At 42.2% G+C, this 23256-nt stretch overlaps 1 protein-coding gene across 4 annotated transcripts in view; it reads right to left on the bottom strand.

Moving 5' to 3' along the window:
* Positions 1-21494, bottom strand: part of LOC147013616 (glycine N-methyltransferase-like) — a 29879-nt gene extending 8385 nt beyond the window's left edge. The window contains exons 1-3 of one of the 4 annotated variants that reach the window (XM_085855565.1): positions 21227-21494; positions 14042-14194; positions 13353-13477 (exon numbers count right to left, since the gene is read on the bottom strand). In XM_085855565.1, coding sequence (XP_085711691.1) covers positions 13353-13477; positions 14042-14181 — 265 coding nt within the window. In that variant the 5' untranslated portion in view covers positions 14182-14194; positions 21227-21494. Of the gene's footprint in view, positions 1-13352; positions 13478-14041; positions 14195-21222 lie in introns of all 4 variants that reach the window. The other 3 variants (XM_085855563.1, XM_085855564.1, XM_085855562.1) reach the window with 3 other exon arrangements.
* Between the last annotated feature and the right edge of the window lie 1762 nt (positions 21495-23256).

Below are 23256 nucleotides of genomic sequence, written 5' to 3'. Positions count from 1 at the left end.
GATAATCAAGGTGGAGGAAAAAAAAAAACCCCAAAAGGACTGGCCTTTTATCCAAAAGAAAATTTTATATATATATATATATATATATATATTATATATATATTATATATATATATAATATATATACATATACATACACACACATATACACACAGGGTGTCCCAAAAGTCACCTAGGGATTTAGAAATTAAATGACATTTCTGTTTTTTAACAATTTGTTTTTCTTTCCTTTTCAGAATTTAGATTTACATTTGGAAAATTCCCATGGAAAAATTCACAACTGAACAAAGAACCAAAATCGTGGAATTTTCATTTAAATTTCATCGATCAATCATCCTCACCCAAAGAGCAGGGACACCGAATAATTTCGCGAAATTCAGAAATTTCTTGGCCATCACGTTCTCCTGATTTGACGCCTCCCGATTATTTTATTTGGGGTTACCTAAAGGAGCGTGCATACATCAATAAGCCCCATACAATACAGCAGCTCAAGGACAACATCTGTGCAGAAATTCGAGGGCTGAAGCCAGAGTTATTGTCAGCTGTTCTGGAAAATGCTGTCGAAAGAGCCCGTCTCTGCGAAGGCGAAAATGGTGGACATCTAAGCTGCATCATTTTTCATAAATAAAGCAAATTTATTTCCATTTTGTAAATTTTATTTTGGTATAAAAATAATCATAAATTATTAAAAAACAGAAACGTCATTTAATTTCTAATTGCCTCGGTGACTTTTGGGACACCCTGTATATGAAAGCCATAAATGGCCAACGTTTCAATCAGAGTGGTCTTTATCAGGAACTATGCAAGTTATGCGTGTTAAAATGTTGAACACCCTTCCAGAGGGTTGAAGTGACAGAGAGCAGCAGTAACCACTTATTTTACAATCCGACATGATGATATTGTTGCGGGAAAGTGATACGGGCTAATGGGAGCAATGGAACGCAGAAGATGTCAAGGCCCAGAATGACAAGTTACTGGAATTTTATACCAAGCCAGAGACAGAGACAGACAAAGCTGCCATTTCTGCCCAAAGCACTGTACTCGACACAAGCCAAAGGTAGAGCAGCTAAAGTTCTGGATGAATGGTTTTCACTCAAGTGTTCGAAGGGATCACAAATCTCAAGACCGATGTTAATTGAGAAGGCAAAGTATTTTTATGATCAGATGTGTGAGATATTGTAACAAGTTAATGGTAGTGTTTTCTTGTTTACCCTTTGAATCTCACCAGTAATTGGTATCAAGTAATTCTATTGTGCTATTTGAAGCTTTAACAATATACATCCGGATCCAGAAGGGTGGAGCATGTGAGAAATGTGCCATGGCCGAGAATGGAGATGTCTGCTCTGATTTATTGCTCATAAGAATGACTTTGGCTTTTGCTTACAATAAGCCTTGTTGGCGAGGACATTACAGATGGGATTGACTTATCAATGTGCCTTTTCTGATGGCTGGCTGTTTCAAACTGCGACATGGGATACGGCAGCTTGATGCCTCACAGCAAAAAACGACTGCAGATCACGATCCAATAAATTCCCAGCATGGTGAAGCAAGCAAGTGACGATAACCCACTTCAAAGTTTGACCGAAGCCGAAATTGAAGAGTGGTGTGAAGTGGACCAAGATGTTGAAGTGGCCCGTGTTATGAGCAACTCTGAAATCAGACAGCATTGTTGATCCACAGGAGGATGTTGAACAACAAGACGACGACTCAGAAGAAGACTTTTCAACTAAACATATCAGTTGGGCCAAATACTGGTCTTGACACGTTTGTGAAGTGTGTTGAAAGGTAGGAAGCTTACAGCACACAGGAAGTGATGCAGCTGCACCTCATACAAGAACATTTCATGACGAAGAGGCAAGGAACAACACAGCAGTCAGACATAAGGAAATGGTTCAAGAAAGCCTCTGGAGTTCGACAAGATGATGAGCCTGAGAAAGTGAAAGTTGACACTTTAGATCGTCCATCAACTTCAAAAGACTAGTACATGTTTTATGATACAGGTACGTGATTGTTTTTGCATAATTCATTGGTAATTACCTTTATACTGTACTGTAATAACGTTATTATTACTGGTGGACGGAGGTTATGTTTTCACCCATGTGTATGTGAACAGGATCTCATAACGTTGATGGATTTGGACGAAATTTGGTGGATAGGTTGGATGTGTGACAAGGAATAAATGGTTACATTTTCGTAAAGTTCTGAATTCGGATCTGGAAATGAGAATTTTTAAAGTGTTTCTTCACTATTGAGCGACAGCACTAAAAACTACGGCAACTATTGAGCGACTACGGTAAAAACTATGGCAAAAAAACCCCCAAAACTATTGAGCGATAGGATACGATCACGGACTTCTTATAATAACCTGGACCAGCAACGGCCTCTGTCGACTGAAGTCAGAGGTCGACTGAAGTCGCCATGTTGCGTTGCCAATCCGAATTCACAGATTGAATATATTAATTTGTGCGAATTTCTCGCTGGAAACAACATTTTTGTCCAGCTTAATAAGAAGAACAGGATTTTCATTTCACTAACAGTCTCCGCCACCCATTATCACGACCAAGTTCATATAAGCTCTGCAGCACGAATCAATAAGGTGAGTGAGTACGAGGTGTCACAATTCTCATGAATGATTATCATATCATATGTCATATGATCTGATGATAATCTGTGTAATGTGTTGATGATCATCAATGTAATGTGTTTAGCTAAACCCCTATGGCCTGTAATATTTGTATTGTTATAGGCCATAAGGCGGTAGCTTTCAGCTACCTCCTATAATAATAGGCCTTATGGCCTATAATTAATAATATATTGACCAATCATCAAAACATTGAACAGACATCGGACAACCTTAATAAATATGATCTATAATCTACAGACTAACCTCTGGCCTCCTATTAATATGTGTATATTATAGAGGGTAGCTTTCTGTAGGAGGTCGAAGCATGTTGAACCAGTACCAGTCTCATTAATGTTTTCATGATTGATCAATATATTATAGGTTAAAGCTACCCCCTATGCGAGTAGCTCAAAGCTACCCTGTATGGCCTATAATATATTGATCAATCATGAAAACATTGAACAGACATTGGACAACCTTAATAAACATGATCTATAATCTACACACTAATGAGACTGGTTTAATATGCATTGACCTATAGAAGATGACGATCAACTATTATAATCGCAGTAGGTTGAAACATAAGATATGTCGAAACCTCGGAGAAACACTTCAATGCAAATGGTTAGTAAACTATTGATGTGCAAATAGGATCAGTTTGCTGAATTTTTTTCCTGATGGGTTTATCTTTCAATCCAGTGTTCATGGTTCGAGCAACATGGTGGAGACGAATCTTTGTATAGCACTCACAGATGTGCTATATGAGAGAAAATACATGATTGCAGTCTGCCTCCGTCTCAAACATGTGATCACTGATATCAACATAGATATGACCCCCTAACCCTAAGGCGCGTAGGAAGCAAAATGATTTTGGGGGTAACATCGGGTTTGGTGGAATGCGGAGACAGGACCCTCGGAATCGGGAGGGCCTGTGCCCCCAAATGGACAAATATTGTGAGCTACCCGCCCAACTATTTACGCAGCCATGTCGGTCGATGGGGGGAATGAATCTCCGGAAAAAAAAATTGAATTCTAGGCGCCTGGAAAACTCATTTCCGGCGTATTCCTGGATAATATCGGTTTTTTACATTTTTTCAAATTATCGACTGTACTTTGCCATCATTTAGATTGTTATACTGGCGTTCAGCGTTTAAATTGTAACTTCTTAAAATAATACTCTAAAAAAGGATTGACGACTGAAAGAGAAAAAAAAAAAGCATCAATAATCACATTCTTACCGATGAAAGGTGCATGTGGAGCTCTTCCCAGACTTATTATTGCATCCGAACGCCACGCACTGTGGCATTTTTACGTTTACCGGTTCAAAATACTGGCAAAATCATTAAAACTCTTTATGCATCTACAGGTTTTTTGAATTGCGCGCGACGAGCAAGTGGCAACACAACATGGCCGCTGAGCCATTTCCTGTGACTTCAGTTCTCACTGCTGTGAGTAGATGGCATTGCTGGTCCAGGTTATTATATGAAGTCCATGCATATGATGTGTGGGTATATCATAAATATATATATATAAATATAATTTGAAGTTTTTTTTGTTTGTTTGTTTGTTTGTCTGCACACGCTAATCTCCTGAACGTGAAAGATAGGAGGAAACCTCTGAAACAAAAGAATGTCTGGACTTTCCCCGAGAAGGTTATAGGCTAGGTGGCGAGGCCCCTCGGCCGGGGGGGGGGTGGGGGTGGGGGGGATTTTAGGGCCACGGCCATTGTAATCAATTTCAATAGTGGCCACGGCTGTAAAATCCCATGAAATCTAAACCACCGTCACGGGGATCAAACTCACGGGGCCACCGCTCACCTAGCCTATAACTTTATTGGGGCCTGTCCTGACATTTTTTGTTTCCCCATCACTAACCCCCTTAGGCTATGACTGCCGTGGCCCAATAGGGAACTGATACTGGGCTCGCCTCAGACCTATGGACAGAAGATTAAATTCATTCAAAAAGAACCCGGACAACGCCTGATTGACCTAGAATATATATAAATATATATATAAATATATATATATATATATATATATATATATATATATATATATATATATATATATATATATATATATATATATATATATATATATATATATATATATATATATATACACACGGTTGCAGAAAGACAGAGAGGTGTTACACTCAACACAGAAGGGACCGTTTTGATATTTTCATAGCATCTTGTTCAGTTATGTTACCCTTCCCCTCGTTTCAGGGACAAGGAAATGCAGTGTGTGTGTGTGTGTGTGTGTGTATGTGTGTGTAGCAGGTCTGAATCCCTCCCTCTAAAATCTTTATCTCTTATAATCTCTCCCCATCCCTCTTAACCGCTCTCCTCCACGCCTTTCTACAGCGCAACCATGCACACACTACATTCAAAGCCATTCCGGTGCTATCTGGGTCCTTCACACTACGCTACTGCAACACTGCCATCACCACTCTGCAAAGCTATTCAACACTGGATGTACTGTTGTGAGGGAAACTGCGGGGCCAAAGGAAGTAAGGACTGGGTGCGAGCCAATGAGAAAGTGGCACATGAAGGTCAAAGGGTGCTGCAGTGACCTTTGCTCCAAAAAGCCACGCCCTTCCTGGGGGGGAATCAAACCCAGAGATTTCCAGGAATCGTGGCTGCTTTATGTCTGGGGAACAATATGAATCGAGCGATACCACAAGAACGAAGCTCCGCAATGGCAAACCTCTGCAGAGCAAGCACACTGGTCACACAAGACAGAGGGAGTGGAAGGGCAGTGCAAGTTCCCTGGACACAGTGGCCAAACACACTGATTGACACAATCTTTCCTTTCTCTCACTACTTCTAATTTGTCTACTTAAGATGCATAAAAGAGCTCAACAATTATCCCTTGATCCATCCAGGCGGGGTTACTGACTCACAGGGGCAAAGTCACATCATCAATTTCCCATTGTGCAGTGTGCACACATTGGAAACACCTGCACCTCTCCTGATACACTGCACTGCATTATCCTCTTCCTCTCTTCCTCCCCTTCCCCTTCAAGTTGGGACCCATTTGGGCCAGCCAGCTCATGTGGGCCATCAGAGATCTGATGCAAATGGTGAAAACTGGATGGTGCAAACGGCTGCATAAGGTGAGCAACAAACACTCAATCCCAAACACAACATCCACATGTGCACAATGCCCAACGAGAACCCCAACATTCGCACAACCAACACCTCATCATGCCCAATCCGGACATGAAACCAGCAGTGTCCGTGTTCGGGAAGCACAACAACAACAAGCGCACACATGTGCTCACCCAAACACCAGATCACAAGTATGTAAAAACAAAAAAGAAGCGATGCGATGCTGTTTGTTTTTGTAAAATAAAAAAACCCCACTCCTCCATTTGACCTCGAGCACCTGCACGTGACCGGAAATGAGGGGTCGTATCGAAATAAAAATCGGACACCTGCCGAGGCTCGAGGTCTATTGTGCCTGATGAAGCCAGCTGTGAAACGTTGCCCGAGACCGGATCTGCTCTCGTTTTTTTGCTCAAATTCGTGGAGTCGATCTCGTTTTTTACTTTTGGTTGGAAGCGCCTTCTTCTTCTTTAAAAAAAAAAATACATTTATATATATATATATATATATATATATATATATATATATATATATATATATATATATATATATATATATATATATATATATATATATATATATATATATATATATATATATATATACATATACATATATATATATATATATATATATATATACATATACATATATATATATATACATATACATATACACATATATAGAGCCTGGTGTTGGTGCAGTGGTTAGGGAAGCGGCTTGGGATCCAAAAGGTCCTGAGTTCAAGCCCCGTTGGGCCACTGAATTAATACACCAGGGGGTTGACTCAGCCTATCATCCTTCCGAGGTCGGCGAAATGAGTACCAGTGTACTGGGCCGGTGTATACCCCGGTTAAAATAGGTGTACCATATCCCTGTGTCGTAAGAGGCGACCAGGGTTGCGTCAGGAAGGGCATCCGGCGTAAAACATGTGCCAAATCACTATGCGGATCATACGGATGATGCGCTGTGGCGACCCCTAACGGGAGCAGCCGAAAGAAGAAGAAGATATATATATATATATATATATATATATATATATATATATATATATATATATATATATATATATATATATATATATATATATATATATATATATATTGTTGCGGCCTCAGATACCGAGACACCAGTTGCTACTCAGGGGGGTTCATCCCCAGTTGTCTTCGGTTGAGCCAGACCTGGGGCCACCGCTCACAATTAACGTTGTGGTACGGTGGGTTGTTTTAGAACCACGAACGTCACCCAGTCAACCACGAGTTCCAGCGTCCGCAGTCTAATTATACCGTTTAACTTGAGGTCACGTGGTTACCTGAGCGGGGAGCGCGCCCTCGGCAAAGCACCAATATTATCTGATTAGATTTTAATTTGGGCGGCTGAGCGTTTTAACCGCTGGTACGTGCCGACGATTTTTGGTCAAATCTGTGGTAATTACCTCCCAGTCTATCTCGGCCTGGACAATGCTAGACCAATGGAAGGAAAGGACAAACACGGACAGGTTGGAAATCAACAAATAATTTATTAATAATAAAATAAATAAAAAGAACCTTTTATTTGCTGAGGGAAATAAATAATGAATTTCAAAGCAAAATAAATCAAAATGCCAGGAAAGAGACAAAGAGCAGATGCTTATCGGGGGTTGACTTACAGCTAAACACAGACAAGGGTACCCAGCAGATCGTTCAGGGGGAGGGGAGGGGGAGAATCCTCTCGCTCACCAGAAAGTCGTCTGTGAAGCAAAAACGTCCTGAAAATGCGTGCGTGCATGTCACGTCCGTCGCCAGCACCCAGCTTTGCCGTGCACCCTCTCGCGGGGCAGCCTTGAATGGCAGTCGACGTCTGGAGGGCACCGAGATCATCCGTTGCGGGGTTAGACCCTGTTGTTATTGGTGATCGACCCGAACCTCACTTGTTGGCGGCGCTGCTCACACCCACACGCTCGATTGCCAAAGCACTGGAAGGGCGAATTGTCTCTTTGGCGCAGGTCAGACACCCACTTCTTGGTCGCTTCTCTCGCCCTTTTGCCTTTTCCTCTCTGGACTTTTTCTCCTCAGAGAACGTCCCTCTTTCACTCGTTTTTTTATATCTCAGAACGTTTCTCCTCACAGAACGCACCTCTTTCGCTTGTTTTTATATTCCCGGGCCATCTCCACAGGGTGCCACCTGCCCCAAGCTCACCCCGCCCCACTGGGGCACAGTTACCATGACGACCCATGTGCTCTCAAAAAAAGGCGGGCGTCGGAGCTCGCGAAAGAAATGTTGCCGAGGGAAAATGAGGGCGGGCTTCAGAGCTCCTGCAAGAAATGTTGCTGAGGAAAAACGAGGGCGGGCTTCAGAGGTCCTGAAAGAATGTTGCTGAAGAAAAATGAGGGTGGGCTTCAGAGGTCCTGAAAGAAATGTTGCTGAAGAAAAACGAGGGTGGGCTTCAGAGCTCCTGCAAGAATGTTGCTGAGGGAAAATGAGGGCGGGCTTCAGAGCTCCTGCAAGAAATGTTGCCGAGGAAAAATGAGGGCGGGCTTCAGAGCTCGTGAAAGAAATGTGTGTGAATGTGTCTGTCGTAAAGAAAAAAGCTTCCCATAAGAGAGGGGATCTATCCTTTACCCTTCTCAACGCATCACATTTAAGATCCCATTAGACATGGGGATGGGGCTAATCTGAACATGCATTTAAGGAAATAGCTGTCTGAGGACCTGTATGTGTGGATGCATTCATCAGACCGGAGTCTGAAATCCGGAACAATATAAAAAATATGTGGAGCGTGACGAGCACTCACCCGATCTCCAATGGACATAAAGTCCGACACCAAAGCGTCACCTCCAATCCAGAGGCCTCGGCCGGGCGACTGTCAAACAGACAAAGATTACATGGTCAACATCAGTTAATCAAACGGAGCCGCCAATCCAGATTCTGGGCTTAGATCGGGGGAGTGCTCGTCATGCTCCATATATTGCTATTTACCCGCTGATCGCACCACGTGCCTTCTGGTTGATTTGGTTTGCATTAGTGGGAACATTCGTCTGGGTGGCAGACAGATGGTTGTTCTTTGCGGATTATGCGGTTTTTTTTCTATGCAGGACATAATCCACAGCAATGCTCACCATTGCAGCCAGGAGGTGCGCACACACACACACACACACACACACACACACACACACACACACACACACACACACACACACACACACACACACACGGGGTGTGCTTACACATTGTGAAAGCATATGAACCGTGCTTCCCCATTATCTCAGGTCACTCACCTGCATTTGATTTTTCATTTACAGATGCTTTTGGACAGTTCTGTGATTTTTACTGGTGTATCGGCTTTGTTGTCCGTTGGCACACAAAATTACCACACTTTCTCAATCTCGAGTCGCTCACCTGGATTTTTTGTTTCATTTATGGATGTTGTCCGACGATTCTGTGATTTTTCCAGTGTACCAGCTTTGATGTCCTTCGGCACGTAAACTTTCAGCTACATCACCCAGAAGGTACCGATCTTTAATATCAGTCAGTGAGTCGGTGAGTCAGTGGTTAGAAAGGGCTATATATATATATATATATATATATATATATATATATATATATATATATATATATATATATATATATATATATATATATATATATATATATATATATATATATATATATATATATATTCATGCCAGAGTTTGTACCCCTGAAGATTGCCAAACTTACCAAATTTACACTGCATTCATAATTTATACTGTGTTCGATAATCATATGATTTCTTCCAAGGCTCTCTAAAACACAAGCCTAATTTAGTGGCTGTGCATGGGAAGGCAGAATGCGGGAAGACGTTTCTCACGATTTAAAATAATATGGCAGATGAGAAAAACGAGACTATACATAAAGGACAAACCTGGTGGTCAAAAGATACACAGATGGGGAAGAAGGGAAATACAAGCTTATTTAACAAAGTGAATCAACCTAAAACCACACGAATGGCCCCAAAAATACCAGACTCAAACCAGAACAAAGGGAAATGCAGGCAATGGCAAACACAATGGCTTATGTTGTCCACAATGATGGTGTCACCGTGCACGCTGGTGTTGTAGGAGATGAGATGGAGGCCAGGAAATGAGAGGATGTTCCACACAGACTCTGTTCCCTTGAAGGCAGCAAGGGGTCAACTCCTCGCTGCACCAACTCAGCACAGAAACAACTGCGTGGCTGCCTGGGCTCAGCTCCTATCCCGTGTGCACTCCTCCATCTGCACAACTTCCCGCCATTGTTCTTGAGCCACCCCCTTGAACAGCCGATCCCTGTCATTAGCTGCCCGCTGTCAATGGGTGGCGCCACATGCTCTGGGAGTCTTGCCCCTCTCCAGGGATCCACAACTCATTGCACCATCTGGCCTGCAGTCCTTGGCCAAAACAGCTCATGATAATGCTTCCATTATACAAGTGTGGTGCATTTCTGGTGCCTTTGTGCCCACAAGTCCTCCACCTCACCCCACCTATACTTTCACGTTTAACACTTCCAACTTACTATAAAACTTCTATGATTATTGTTTAACAATCAAACTTACCTCTGACAGGTCACTGCTACAAGTGTAAAGCGAGCCGACCTGATACACGCAGTCCATCATGCCAATACATCACATTCTATCGATGGATCCCCCCCTCCAACGAAACAATATATATGAATATTTCTGAAAAATTGTGAGTTATTAGAGAATGAGGTAATACTTAGCAAGATTTTTAACACGCATAAAAGCATCAACTTCTTACAAGTTAAATTTGACATTTTAGTCAGGTTTTTTGTGTCCATAATTCGACGTTCGTTGGAATTTTTTGGAGAGTAGCTAACCCCAACATTTTTGGAAAGCTTAAACAATACCAAAACAGAAAATCCATGTTTCACATTTTTTCAATGCATATAATGTGGTCAAATAGGTCGTTTTGGTGTAAAAACCCGTTTTTTTTAATTTCAGCTCTGAAAATTCAAAATTTATCACAAGCAAGCAACTGATGATGCATAATTGTTAACTAGAGGACAGTCCTTAATGTAGAATACATACATCTGTATTTTGAGCAATGGTTGCCATGGAAACTGCTATCATTTTGTCAAATTACCGTTTATTTAATGTATTGCTTTCAAATCTTGAAACAAGTAACGCATGAATATGGTGATCAGTGATATGTACTTAATGTCAAATACGAGTTTGTAGCCAATTGGCATCACTGTCTCTAATGTCACTCATCATTGCCATCGTCATCATCACCATCGTGGTCATGCCGTTCAATGTTTGAGTCCTCGTCATTCTCACACGAAGTGCTGCACATGCAAAGATCGGTGCATGTTAAGTTCTTGGCCCTACAGGAACATCTCTGTGATTAACATTCTGTCTTGCACTGGCACCTTATCATCTCGATAATTGCCTTTGGTGCAGGGAGAATGTCTGTTGTTGTCGGTTTGAGTTGACCACTCGTGTCCTTGTGGAAGCCATTCTTTAATGGATCAAGAAATGTTTGCTGAGAAATTGCTGCTTGACCCCAAACGTATGCCTGGATATGTACCCACATGATATGCTGCCTCAGAGCACCGACAGTTGGTGGTAACTTGTCATTCTCAGCCATGTTCTTACAGAAGAGATGCCACCGAAGTTCAGGGATGCTGGAAATATTGATACCACTTGGACAATAACCTGAACAGACAAATGTTGCTAAAGTTGTGTATAGGTCCTCTGACAGTTCAGCATCCTTACAGAGCATAGCAAAGGCATCTACAGTGTCGTCATCGGCCTTCAAGTAGCACTGGAACCGCTTTGCCTTACCATGTCGAGCGAACCGCCCAGTATTATCAGCACCTGTGAATGCGTGGAAGGCTGGCAATGCCTGGGCTCTCTCCTCACTTCGGGCCTTCCAGATTGGCTCGATTTTGACAATGCTAGATGTTTGTCTTGGCAGGAGATGATAGTTTGCTATGGCAAGAACCAGAACATCCGTATCAGGTGAGACTATCGTCAGGTCATGAATGTCAAATCTATCATACGTGATACAGCCTATAAAACTTGGGCTGTGCCCATGTCTAGGGCCATCTCAAGGGCACAAATAACATTCATCACCATAAAAAGGAAACAGATGAGAAAAACAACATCCTTATTTTCTTTGACTAATTTATTGACCTAAACTTGTGTGATTTAAACGGAAGATGTGGGTAAATGTCGCAATGATAGAACTTTATTAGAATCCAAAATAAAAACCGCTACCAAGATGTAAAATTACCTGAATAAAATAAAAGCAGAGATGAGTGGGAAATCAACAATACGCGCTAACTACATACCAGTAAACCAAGTAGAAACTCCAAATAGACTCCCTCTGTAATTCCAACCCCCGGGCACAAAGCTAACCTAATCCTATCCTATTATACAGCAGTTAATCTAATGGAACAAAATAAGTCAGTGACTGATTACATTGATGGTGACTTTCTTTCCGGATTTATGAAAACACGAACCAGCACATAAGGACATATTTAAAGATCAACCCGAAATAATAGAAAAAGGATAAACACATAGCGAAAACATGACGACTGCCCAACTTCCAACTCCTAGCCTAACAGGAAACGCAATTAAAACCTCCAACCCCGTGGCCATTCAAACCATAATCTTACCCCATACAGAAGAACATAAAATGGCAAAAAGGTACATACGCCTCAAAGGCTGTCACAACTTACCGAAAAAAGGAAGAAAGGTGTTGACAACCGAATATGATGAAACGAAGCTCCGAAGTAAACTGTCATGAATAAATCGAGAATAAACGAAGCTAATGGAAAATGACGTCATAGTGCTGCACGTGCTTGGACGCGCGCCACGCCCAGCAACCGTAACCTGAGGCGATGGCGTGGCGTCGCGACGTGGCATCACCTATGTTCCCTACAATATCACACTACAAAAACTTAAAATCAAACGTTTTACTACTGAAGATGCCATAACCTTCTGATATTGAACAACAGACACACTAATGTTTCATTGCACAGAGGACCGTTTCCATGGCAACCAACTGTTCCAATACTTGAAAATCATAATACTTATGTGTAAGTTAGTCATGGTCACTATACTTAATTATTTAGGCCATCTGATGGAAAATATAATTTAAAAAATGGCAATTCCACTCCAAAAATGCTGTTTCCATGGCAACCGACAGTCAAAATGCAACATTTTATTATCTTATAAAATCCATTGTTAGCCATTTTACAGTAATCCATCATCAGTTGGTTATTTTGTATTGTTTCAGATTTTTTTTTAATTGGAATTCAAAAAAAAAGCGTTTTTCACCCCAAAACGACCTTTGCAAAGTTGAAAAAAAAATGTGAAACATCATTTTTTTTTATTTAAATAGATTTTAAACTTCTCAAAAATCTATAGGTTTGCTACTCTCCAAAAAAATTCCAACGAAATTACACAAGGAACCTGATTATTTGTTTCGACAACTATTAACTGATCTTCATCGTCAGTCAAATCTCATTGGCCAACATCTCGGTCATCCATAAAGACAAGGAGTCTTAAAACAAGACAAGTTCATAAATGCCGAGGTGATGGAAATAAATAAAGGAACAGACTTTAAATTACAATGTCAGCAGGTGATGCACACTTACCCCAAGTGAAAGGATGCTTCCTTTGTTTTGAATCTCGTAACGCCTTTGTGCACGCCACCATTTCCTCACTTGCATCGGAGCTTACCACAAGGAAACCTTCATCAATCAGCATATTGGACTCTTTTCTACACAATAAACACAGAACAAACTCGAAGGGTACTTGGTAGAGCGCATACCTCCACCACATAATACCTGATCCATGAGAACATATCGGGCCCATTACATTTTTGAAATATCATGTTATACAGAACTATATCGTTTTTGGCCCAATCTCTCAATGGGGAAGAATCACTTTGAAATATTAAATAATTGGCGTCTCCAGATCCGGATTCGGATCTTCACCAAAATCGAATCACTTCATCGTGGTCCGCCAATTTTGTCTGAATCAGTCCACAATTTTTTTGAGATATCATGCTATATATAGATATATATAATCATTTTTAGCCCTATCTCTCAATGGTGAAGAATCACCTAAAAAAATTATCAGATCCAGATCTTCACCAAAATCTAATTATTTCATCAGACTTCATCCACAGCTTTTTGAGATATGCTGTTCACAGAGAGACAAACAAACAGACAGGGGTGAAAACATTACCCCCTTCCACCTTCAGTGGTGGTGGTAATTACAGTACAGCATGATTGTTGAGCGATTCAGTGCACAATATTGATCTACTAAAGAAAGGACGTACCCGGGACCACACGCAGCATCGAGAAGGGTTCTACAACCATGTTCTCTCAAGACTTTCAGCAGCCAAGCTTTTGACTCGTCGGTCTTCTCCGCAAAGCAGTCCCAAATCGAATGAGTTTGCCCATTGGAATACTGGTCCATATCTATTATTGGTCTGAAAAATAAAACAATAAGTCATGGTAAAGTCTTTTGACACAAACTCTTTCTCTACAGTGCACTTAGAGTCAATAATAAAAGAGCTTTGTGCAGGAGAAATATATTATATCATACGTCAGCATACCTGCATATGATTTGCAAGGAAATTATCAAAAAAAAAAAATATATATATATATATATATATATATTAACAAATCTACTTTTATGTGGGATCATGAACCAGCTATCCCAGCATCACGAGAGATCTACAATCGGGCGGAAACACCAAACAGCTCAACCAAAACGTGCAACACTGCAATGTGGATTACGTGGTCTTGGTTCGTCACAGTCTGCTCCATCAGGATGTGCTGATCAATAGAGGGTTCAACGTATACGTAATGACCGCAGAAAGCAAACATAAGACCGATTAAGAGAGAGAGTCAGAACCAAAAAGATCAGAAAAGAGACAGATTGTGGAGTTTGACGATAAAGAGACAAACAAGGAGGGAATTGAATGGGGGCATGTATATACCGCATGGGTGCTGAACAAAAAAAAAAAAAAAAGCAGAGAGTGAGACAAAGGAAAAGAAAAAAAAAAAAAGATAGAAAAATAGACAAAACTCATCTGCAATAAGCAGCTTGACATGAACCTCAACTTCCTTTTTAAACAATCACACCAAGAAGTTCCAGATCTGATGCATGATGACCGACGGTGTCCGATGAGCCTTGTGTAGAGAAGAGGCAGAAATGAGATTTCTCCAACTTGAAAGTAATGTTTGTTGTGGTCAAAAAAATCTAATTTATTTCAATAAAAAAAATAAATTAATGGAGATTCTGCTGCTTGGTCACTGGTACGGGTGATAAACTATGCGGTGTAAGGGTGCTTCATCAGCAAAATGAATCAGCGGAACAGCAAAGATGGAGAAGTCAAATATATGGATTGAAAAAAAAAAAAATGGGAAATGTACGCTACTCATGTTTCAGGTGTGTAGTAGACGAAAATAAGACAAAGAGAGAGACTTGCTGCTTGTACATGCAGAATTAGTTTGTTCCGGAGGTGGAAAGAAACGGAGCGATGCTAACGGCAGAAAGCTCGACTATCATCATCAACAGGACGTTGGACTGTGTCGCGTTCATGGGATACTGTGTATCCAAGAACACATGAAGGTAATTTACATGACAGAGCAGGACGACCCTGTAAACAAGACTATGCCATTGCATACAGTATGACCATCATTTGGATCTCAGTGGGACTCTTCCTGGATATCACACCCAATAAACTTTGGAAATTGGCCCTTGAGGCATGGCATGCGAAAGGCTGAAAAACGTGGTCTAACCAGTGAAACAGCTGACCTCCCTATATACACAACTTCGAGAAAGAGAACAAAAGGTGAAAGGGGCAAACATTAAAACTTGGTACGTGCTGCTTCCTTGGTTGATGTCCAACATTTAAAAGGATAAGAGCATGGGCAATCCTCATCGGTTGGTACCCATGGGGATGAGGAAATGCCCTGCCGAGTACGGCGAGAAAGGTAACACCAGTGTTGTGACATCGCTGGTCCACAGAGTACCCCGGGAAGTGAGGCACTCCCACCACCCCTACTTACTTCCCGTCCCCCCATCCCAAGCTCATTGGCTGTGTTTGTCTCATGTATTCGTCTCACGGACATTTCAAACCCGCAGACAAGTAACAGCGCACCGAAACTGGTGGACAAACCTCACCTGTGCACTCACAAACTAATTATACAACGACATCATCAGAATACCGTCCCTCCACACTATCCAGGAAGTCCATGTGGGTTAGGGAAGGGGGAGAGGGGTGGCAACATGGTACTGTCTCGGAAGTACATCAACAAAGTGGTTCTTATACGACGACTCGTGTACACCAATAAAACAACACGTCACGCTGATCGCAGCCCTGCATTGAGCAGAATAGTGATGATGATTATGATAATGGTGGATGATGGTTTACTGCTCCTTCTCACTCTTTGCCTGGGCACGTGACCAGAAGGCGGTTGCAAAGGGAATAAAATTGAGCCACTTGCCAGAGAAACTAGGGGCCTGAGGAAATCAGGGTTTACAGATGAAATGTCGCATCAAGCGAGGTCTGCTCTATTCTGTTTCCTACTAAACTGGTGGAGTCGGTATTTAGTGCAAGTCTTGGTTGGCTGTGCCTTTTCTCTTTACTTCTTTGAATAATCGATCACAACTGCCTGAACCTAATAGCAAATACTTCTCCCACATTTTCTCTCTCCAGAGCACAATAGAATATCGCGATCCACAAAGGATTGCTGCCCCTGCTTTACACCTGTGTCCTCTGGATAATGTGGTATGCAAAGTTCTCAACATACTTGGCATCTCCCACAAAGAAACAGAAGTACGAGGCCTGCTGCTATCTCATTGCGGACAGGTTGGTGGCTGCTGGATACATCTCATGACGACCTCCTCTTTTGTTCTTGCTCCACATGCTTTTTCAGCCCTGAGCCTTCCAACATTCTCTAATCACATGAGGACACGTTCTTCCAGTGACGCCTCCTTCTTAGTAGGCATGTGTCTGATCAAGTTGAAATTTAAAACATGTATTCCCCCATCACTACGAGATCACAATTGGGAATCTTCATGTCGATTTATTAAGCTGTTCCCGAGAAAACATTATTTAATATTTTCTTAAATCCAGTATGGCTGACAAACTATGCGACATCAATTGTTCCTGAACAACCTTGTACACGCATGCCTTGGGAAACATTTGTGTGAAGTTTCCCCTCGATCTCTCCAGCTGTTCTGGAGAAGAAGATTTTTTATATGTTGTTGGGTAAAGATCAGAGATTGCAAACCCTCACCAGGTCTTCCTTTGAGTGCTGTATTTTTATTGATTTTAAGGTAAATCCAATATGGCTGTCAAACCGTATAACCCTATGACATCATATGTGTGACTCTTTTGTTCCTCATGTATAGGCAGTCATACTTGTAAAGTTTCGCCTCGATCTGTTCAGCCATTTTGGAGAGGAAGATTTTTGAAGGTTAAAAAAAACAAAAAAAAAAACAATATGGCTGCCGAATAATGTGGCTGATGACGTCATCAAAAAATGTGTGGAGCATTATATCCCAAGATGACCCTCAATTTTTCATAGCGATTGGATGTAGCGTTCTACATATGCAATTGTGACATCATAATGAAGGCACCTATGATGTCATAAAAAAAACAAAAATGACATTCCCCATGAGGAGTACTTGCTCGGATAATTCTTGATAGGGTTCGCCACCATCTGATTGAGCACCAGCGTCCAGAGCAGTCAGGCTTTACACCAAATAGGACAATGATCGACCGTATCCTTGCTCTTCGGGTCCTCACCGAACGCAGACGAGAGTTTCGGCAGGGGCTACTTGCAGCTTATGTTGATATCTGTGAAGCGTTCGATTCAGTGAATCGGGATGCCCTCTGGAGGATTCCTGGTCTTCGTGGGGTGCCACCAAAACTGATCGATCTGATGTCTGAACTCTACTCTGGAACTGAGAGTGCTGTGAGATGTGGTGATACCATCTCTGACTTATTTCCAGTTGTTACTGGAGTTCGTCAGGGGTGTGCACTAGTCCCCACACTTTTCAGCACTTGCATTGACTGGATTCTGGGGATGATGTCAGAGAGATCAAGCTGTGGTGCATCATTTGGGAATGTCAAGATCTCAAACCTTGATTTCGCAGATGATGCAGTCATCTTTGCGGAGACTTTAGATATCCTTTTGGGGGCCCTCGAGGTACTGAATGAAGAGTCGGAGCTGCTGGGATTACGGGTTTCTTGGGTCAAAACTAAGATCCAGGCTTTCAATGACATCTTGGATGCTGCTGTACTGTCTGTGCCTGTTTGTGGTGAGGATGTTGAGGTCATGGAGAGATTCACTTACCTTGGCAGTGAAATTCATGTCTCTGAGTCAGAGGTCAATAGACGTCTGGGTCGGGCCTGGGGAGTCATGGATTCACTGGATTATGGGGTGTGGCGCTGCCGGTACCTGTGTGGGAGGACGAAAGTCCGAGTCTTCAGGTCCTTGGTGCTTCCAGTCTTGCTCTATGGATGCAAGACTTAGACTCCGACCAAGGATCTGAGATGGAGACTTAATTCCTTTGGTACAAAGTCTCTTCAGAGAATCCTTCGCTCTCGCTGGTCGGACTTTGTGTCCAACGAGCGGTTACTGAGAGAGTCTGAAATGAGATTTGTTACCTGCATAGTCTGTGAGCATCAGCTGCGGCTGTATGGACATGTGGCTCGTTTTCCTGACGCTGATCCTGCTCACCAGATTCTCTCAACGAGGGAGTCTCGTGAGTGGAGGAGGCCAATGGGTCGACCACGTGCCTCGTGGTTGCAGCAGGTTGATCGGCCTCTCAAGGAGATGGGGATGGGCCAGACATCTGCTTGGGGGATGGCCAGACAGAGGCCCCTGGATTACCGGTGGAAAGTGGGCGCAGCGACACACTGCTCTGGCACATGCTCCTATACCTGACCTGACTACTTGCTAAGTATCAATTTTTTCCTTGGTGCAGTTTGAGGTCCAAAGCATTTCCATTCGGCTGCCACACCACGTGACCTATGACATCATAATCATTCAAACCAATGATGAAAATTTCATCTCAATCTGACCAGCAGTTGTGGAAAATAAAAAAAAAAACACAAAAGTTCTGTGTGGACAAACAAACAAACAAACACAAACAAACAAACGTAAGTGCAATGCCCTCTCCTTTGGTGAGGGTAATGAGAAATAGTTTAATCAATATGCATTGGAAGAGGGGAAAAAAATAATTAATTATAAAATAATTCGGATACTACATTTGGAAAGAGGTCACAAAGGACAGTCGAGAAAACGTCACAGACACCGGAAGGACTCGATGATCACCGTTCGGCAGTCAGTCATTTCCAGGGCTTGATATTTTCAGAAAAAGAAGTTGAAATGAATCTACAACTAAATCCACAACATTTAATATGGGATTTGAGAGTGAAATGAAAACACAGTTCAGTAATCACGGCAAGCCGAATTACCTGGTGTGTGTGTGTGTGTGTGTGTGTGTGTGTGTGTGTGTGTGTGTGTGTGTGTGTGTGTGTGTGTGTGTGTGTGTGTGTGTGTGTGTGTGTGTGTGTGTGTGTGTGTGTGTGTGTGTGTGTGTGTGTGTGTGTGTGTTTTGTGCAAATTTCCTTCATCGTATCGAGACATCGCATCAGTGACATCATCAACAAGGTGTAAAGGCTTACATGACGTCACATTCAACTCTATGACAACGACTGTTCAGCGGAAGTTTCCACACCCTGTCATCGAGTGACGATCTGGGAGGCTCAACTCCAGCTGCAGTAGTCGAGTCGGCTACTACTGATACTACCACCTCGTTAATGGCTCAAATTAATCCCACCTTCTTGTGTGCTTGGATGGGGAACCGATTTGGCCCGTCCTTTCACCAACCGGCTGGCCAAGCCTGATGGTCAACTCATGGTACTCCTCTTATTCTTATTCTTCATCGTTCGTGTGTAGCACTTGCTGAAAATAGCATCATTTGCTAGGGGACGTGGTAGTGCCCCTGATACAGTGCCCCTGTCGGTAAGAGCTGTAATTGGAATTTGTTCAAAGTGCCAGCAATAGCTCACCCACTCTTCGTTAAGGACACCATGGGATGTTGAACGTCCACACAGGACCACCAAGATTAACGTCCTTCGGAGGGACGATGCCTTTGTGACGATGCCTTTGTGACGGTGTCTGCGCAGCACCAATCGGACAGTTAAAAGTTGGGTCGTCGGGATTCGAATCAGAGCAGACGTCACAAAGGCAAGTGCGCTAGCTTTTCCATATCTCGTTAGATTATTAAACATCACCAATCGTACGCAGTGAATGCCTGAACACATGGCCAACGGTATTCTATGTGACCACCACAACCACAACCACCACCACCACATACAAAACTGCAAGATAGTGTGGTGTGCACACGCACACTCGTGTTCAAGTCACACAATTAATTAATTCACCGAATCCTTTCAACTAGAAACTTGGTGATGACAATGTTGACGTCCCCATGGGATTAAACATGGATTTAAAAACCCTTCATCCATCAACAGGTCAAATACCAATCCCACCACAATAATATTCATCAACAGGTCAAATACCAAGCCCACCACAATAATATTCATCAACAGGTCAAATACCAATCCCACCACAATAATATTCATCAACAGGTCAAATACCAATCCCACCACAATAATATTCATCAACAGGTCAAATACAAATCCCACCACAATAATATTCATCAACAGGTCAAATACAAATCCCACCACAATAATATTCATCAACAGGTCAAATACAAATCCCACCACAATAATATTCATCAACAGGTCAAATACCAAGCCCACCACAATAATATTCATCAACAGGTCAAATACCAATCCCACCACAATAATATTCATCAACAGGTCAAATACCAATCCCACCACAATAGTATTCATCAACAGGTCAAATACCAATCCCACCACAATAATATTCATCAACAGGTCAAATACCAAGCCCACCACAATAATATTCATCAACAGGTCAAATACCAATCCCACCACAATAATATCCATCAACAGGTCAAATACCAAGCCCACCACAATAATATTCATCAACAGGTCAAATACCAATCCCACCACAATAATATTCATCAACAGGTCAAATACCAATCCCACCACAATAGTATTCATCAACAGGTCAAATACCAATCCCACCACAATAGTATTCATCAACAGGTCAAATACCAAGCCCACCACAATAGTATTCATCAACAGGTCAAATACCAATCCCACCACAATAATATTCATCAACAGGTCAAATACCAATCCCACCACAATAGTATTCATCAACAGGTCAAATACCAAGCCCACCACAATAGTATTCATCAACAGGTCAAATACCAATCCCACCACAATAATATTCATCAACAGGTCAAATACCAAGCCCACCACAATAGTATTCATCAACAGGTCAAATACCAATCCCACCACAATAGTATTCATCGAGTAACCTGGAAGAGTGCACATACTCACGGTGTCACCCACAAACGTCAGGTGTTAAACCTCAAGCACGCTCTTCCACACTTTCTCAAACGGTGATTCACCTTCACTAACTAACGATCTCTACCCGTCGATTTCACACCGTTTGGGGGTGCTCGGTGCTCGGTGCTCGGTGCTCGCTGAATCGCTTCCACATCGCCCTTCAAATAAAACAAGAAATGAAAATTAATTCTTTATTTATTTTATCAACAGATTGCAAACAATCCCTAACTTACCAGGTCACTCATTAACTCGTGCTGGTGCTCCCTTTTCCAGCTGACGCCCAACAATGGAAAACTCCACTGGGTTTAAAGGTCACGTGGGCTGGAAACGCTCAGTCAGAGATTGCGCTTCGGTTGCTCGCACACCTGGCGACGAGCACCTGGCGACGAGCGGTCGCCTCGTTGAGGTAACGAACGTTCCTTTGTAACTCACCTGGTTGTGGATCCCGAGATGGATCCTCAAGGGATGGAGGGGATCGGGGTTTGTTTCTTCACCTGAACCTCATTTCATTTCATTTCATGTTCTCAGTGTATATAATATTTATGATGTAATAAAAATAAAATTCTGCTTATAAAATATAAACCATGGGCCCCCCTCGGGGGGGGGGGGAATATAAACCCAAACCCTCCCTCCACCAACCCCCCACCCCCCCCCTCGGGATTTTCAGAGATCAGAAATTTCTTCTTTTTCTTTCAACCAGCTGTCCAAGCCTGATGGTCTTCTTCTCTTTCTCCTTCTCCTCCACCTTCTTCCTCCTCCTCCTCCTCTTCCTTCTTCTCCTCCTCCTCCTCCTCTTCCTTCTTCTCCTCCTCCTCCTCCTCCTCTTCCTTCTTCTCCTCCTCCTCCTTCTTCTTCTCTTCCTCTTTCTTCTTCTTCTCCTTCTCCTCCTCCTCCTTCTTCTTCTCTTCCTCTTTCTTCTTCTTCTCCTTCTCCTCCTCCTTCTTCTTCTCATCCTCTTTCTTCTTCCCCTCCTCCTCCTCCTCCTCCTCCTTCTTCTCCTTTTTCTTCTTCTCTCCTCCTCCTCCTCCTCCTCCTCCTCCCACATCTGCAAAAAATAAATCAATAAATTGCTGGACTTATTTTAAAGAAGAAACCCAATTATGAAATCCGGGCTTCATTGGACATTTTACAGCACAATTAAATTACCGAAGGTGACATTAAAGTTGGTGGTGGCGGTGAATCCCACCCCGAGATGTATTTTATTTAAGAATGAGTACAACGAACGATATATTATATATTCATTTTAAAGTTCGTCTTCACTTTGCCCAAAATAACAAACAGCATCATGATCGAATATGTGGTCCGACGTTCAAATACGCCCAAAAATGTAGTCTCAATTTGAAATCGGACCTTCACGCTTTTATCAATTCCTCTTTCAAAATGTTGTTCTGCAATCGAGTGAACAACAACTTGAACAAATGTAACTTTATAATCCCTTCAATTTTTGTCTTCAAACAATAGTAGGAAATAATTGTACGCAAGACTTTACACCAATGTACACGTTTACATCTCACGATTAAAACAAGCATTGTCTTTAGCGATAGATAAGTCATTGTCGTTATCTAATACACTGTCGTATCTAACTACGAGATCTGTAAGTGGCAAACATATAATGTTGTTACGGTTGTTGGGGTTGATGAAGGAATTTCAAAAGAAAGTTAGGATTGTATCGAGTTGTTTGGTCCGTGGACGTGTAGGAATCATCTCCATGTAATTAAGTAGGGGACATGTGAGTTTAAGTGCTACGTGTCACCACACAGGGGAAGGGGGTGGTGCGGTGTTCATCACATAGGGATTAAGGATTAATTTCCCCCATTATGTAATTGGCCCCATGTGACCTATTCCTACGATTTTAGGTCATCTCTACCGAGATGACTTAATAAAGCCGGAACAAATGTCCATCCGTCCGTCCATCCATACGTCCGTCCGTACGTCCGTCAACAATTTTTCTTTCCGATCTTGATGAAACTTAGTATGTGGGTAGAGGTCGATGAGTGTTGCACAACGATATAACTTTTGTC

Source organism: Eptatretus burgeri, chromosome 14 (genome assembly GCF_056783735.1).
Source record: "Eptatretus burgeri isolate ZD-2024b chromosome 14, Ebu_testis_v1, whole genome shotgun sequence".
NCBI lineage: Eukaryota > Metazoa > Chordata > Myxini > Myxiniformes > Myxinidae > Eptatretus > Eptatretus burgeri.
Note: the sequence above shows the minus strand (reverse complement) of the source record. Positions and strands in the feature narration are given on the sequence as shown.